The 3,318-nt window shown below is 36.9% G+C and overlaps 1 protein-coding gene across 1 annotated transcript in view; it reads right to left on the bottom strand.

The window, feature by feature from the left end:
- The window catches only part of WDR48 (WD repeat domain 48), a 54,538-nt gene that overhangs the window by 21,865 nt on the left and 29,355 nt on the right, over window positions 1-3,318 (bottom strand). Inside the window, exons 9-10 of the mRNA XM_003794471.3 lie at window positions 825-899; window positions 93-195 (exon numbers count right to left, since the gene is read on the bottom strand). Coding sequence (XP_003794519.1) covers window positions 93-195; window positions 825-899 — 178 coding nt within the window. The remainder of the gene's footprint in view (window positions 1-92; window positions 196-824; window positions 900-3,318) is intronic.

The raw sequence follows: 3,318 nt of genomic DNA, 5'->3' as shown, positions 1-3,318 counted from the left end.
AAAAAAAAAAGGTCATCACTTTCATTTTTGTCAATCTTTTAGTAACTATAATTAACTTCAATAAAAGATACAATACCTTCCAATTTTCTTACCTTTAATAACCTGGTCAGGTTGTGTACAAAGGGGTGTTATAGGATTTGTACAATCATTGTCATAATCTCCAGAGGCTCTAAAATTATGAATTCCTTTCAATGTCTAAAGGAACAAAATTTGTTATTGAATCATTTTAAGCTCCATAGGTTTTACCTACTTTAAAGTGGCAAGAAAAAGTCAAAAGAACAAGAAAACCTCAACAATTGCTACATCAAAACCAAAATAAAAATTTATCCAAGTATGATTATCTCCCATCATTAAAAAACAAACAAACAAATATTAAGAAGGAAATGTTATTCCTTGGGAGAAAAACTAGTATAAATGCAGGAATACTCTTTCAGGTAAAATTACATTGATTACACCAAGTTGGCACAATGAAATTTAGACAAGATATGTAACATTTTTTTTTCTAAGTACCCAGAAAGAGCACTTGACCTGCATTTACAGGAATAAATGCAAGCACTTTCTCCTTTGTTATCTACAAAATAGTTCGATAAACAAGAAAATTTAAATCTTTTTAAATTATCATTTAAGAATAGTGCTTTGGGTAACTTCTATTTATCTTCTTTTTCTATCCTGTTCTTCATGCTACAAAGAAAAACAAAATGATTTTGCAAGCACTAATTTCCTGCTTCTTCTCATGTTTAGAAACATTGGTATCCTGATGGCATGTCTGTGATAACAAACTACATGTTGACAAACTCCTGCCAGGTATTCAATGGCTCACTTACCCATTTATTTACTGTAGACTTAGTTGTTGCAACCCAGATTGCAGGAGGCGGATCAGCAGATCTATCAAGCTCCATCTGAAAAACACAAAAATACTGCTTTACAGAAAGTCGACTCTTCTGAACTACCAGGACTGGCTATAAGTCATTAAATATCAACTCCCTTATTTGACAATTGTGTGCTGACTAGACTTGGACACGTGTGAAAAAGTAGGGATACACAGAAATATGAGGGAGTCTCTTTGCTAAAGGAATTAACAGCCCTAAAAAAAGTGTAATATGAGTGATTTCACACAAAAATCAGTTTTACGTGCAATTAATTTGAGGGATCTAAATGGATAGATACAATGGATGAAGACTTGCCATTAATTTTTTTGTTTTTGGTATACCAATTTTTTATGTTCTTTGTGAATACAAAGGAAAGATCCTTTTATTTCCTTTGAAAATGCTTCTGGTAAAAAATATCCTAACAACAGCAAAAGTAAAAAGTATTTCCTACCTAAAGATAGGATATTTGGGAACAGTTTACTATATGTTCTTTTGTTATTTTTAAAATACTGCACATATAAAAAATATACTTATGTGCATGTATATACATGGTATTACACAAATGGAATCATTCTACATTCATCCACTATTCTTTCTGTATCAAGAAAGTGCAGGTTTGGAGTGACGGAGCCAGGGCTGAACTCTCAGCCAGCGGTAATCTTCCTCAGCTCCAAATGAGTTCCTTATAAAATATAGTTATATTTGCACCAAGTTCTTTTAGTCTTTTCTCCGTGGCCAGGAGATCCTGGCAACTACAGGATTCAGAATGCAGAGTGCTGGGCAGTGCCTGTGGCTCAGTGAGTAGAGCGCCAGCCCCATATACCGAGGGGTGGCGTGTTTGAACCCGGCCCGGGCAAAACTGCAGCAAAAAATAGTCGGGTGTCATGGCGGGCGCCTGTAGTCCCAGCTACTTGGGAGGCTGAGGCAAGAGAATCACCTAAGCCCAAGAGCTGGAGGTTGCTGTGAGGTGTGACACCACAGCACTGTACTGAGGGCAACAAAGTGAGACTCTGTCTCTTAAAAAAAAAAGCAAAAGCAGAATGTTTCTCCTCCGTGGTTCTCTCTCCCCATCATCCTGCTGCCTGCACACATGCTGTGCGTATATGATTCCTTAGTGTAGGCTCAAGTCCTTTTTTCTCTAAAGGATTATTGGTTCGGCCCATTAGGGTGTGCTATCTATTTTAAAAAACTGTACTTGGCCAGTTTTGTCTGAGCTCTTTGGCCACAGGGATCCTTCTCAACTATCTCATTTGACTTCTATTCTCTTTTTAGCCCTTCCTCCACTGTATACAGTGGTCTTGGGTTTCAGATATCACTTAGTTTTGTAGGTAATAGGTATTTACAGCTTTATTATTTCTCACTTTCCTAGTTTTCAGATGAATACTGAGAAAAGAGGGTAAAACTGTCTTCACACCTCCATTTTAAATTTGAAAACTTCCTCACTATTGTTTTTATGTGCAATTCTGTGATTACCAGTGAGGCCTAACATCTTGTCATATGTTGACAAGGCATTTTTTAATCTAGGGTTCACTGTTAGTAGGTATCAATATTGATAGCTTCAAAGATATCCTTGAGTACCCTTTTTATTCATATTGCAGATCTTGATTATGAGGACTGCTTTGAGGAAGTGATGGTTTGGAGTATGAAGCAGCTTGTTTGCTTTTCTCTTTCACAGTACTCTTCCACATCCTTACCCTGAGAACATGGACACATTTCTTAGACCTCCCTCTGCTATGCTGTCTGCTACAGTTAACCGTAACTCTTCTTATTCCTCCTCCTAAGGATACACAGGAAAGCCAGGAAAGCTCAGGAGCAGGACAATTTCACTAGTGGGAAAGATGTGCATCACTGATAGCCCTAAGGAGTCACAATTTCTCTCATATGTGACACACAAAACTGTCCTAGCACTGACCCCCTGAGTATCTAACACTGACACCTTTCCACCACACAGGTACCCACTATTTCTTATCCTGTCAAGTTCTACCTATGACGTTATTAAGTATGAAACACATGATTTCCTTAAGTACTAAGTCTGACAGTTGATATCTCTGACATTTTACTTTAATCCTTGTTCTTTCAAACATACATTTTGGCTTGTGATTTTCTTTCAATTTTTTTTTAGGAATAATTTTTGTGAAACCACGGACAATTAAAAATTTGTGTTACTTCATGGAACCAATGCAGCACAGACAGCTCAAAATCAATGAAATGTTTGGGAAGGATGTGGCTAATGAATGCACAGTATGTTGATGGTCTGGGAAATTCTGTTCTGGTGATTGTAATCTTGAAAATGAGCCATGTGAGTGACCTGAGACCCACATGAATAATGATGAGCTGAAAGCTGTAGATATCGTCGCAAAGCTCGTCTTTGTTCTCATAACATAAAGGAGAATCATTTCTACACTGTATCATTATGTGTGAAGAAAAATGGATTCTTTTTTTTTTTTTT

Source organism: Otolemur garnettii, unplaced genomic scaffold (genome assembly GCF_000181295.1).
Source record: "Otolemur garnettii isolate 467f Iridium unplaced genomic scaffold, OtoGar3 scaffold00082, whole genome shotgun sequence".
NCBI classification, from domain to species: Eukaryota; Metazoa; Chordata; class Mammalia; order Primates; family Galagidae; genus Otolemur; species Otolemur garnettii.
This window is presented reverse-complemented; position numbering and strand designations above follow the sequence as displayed.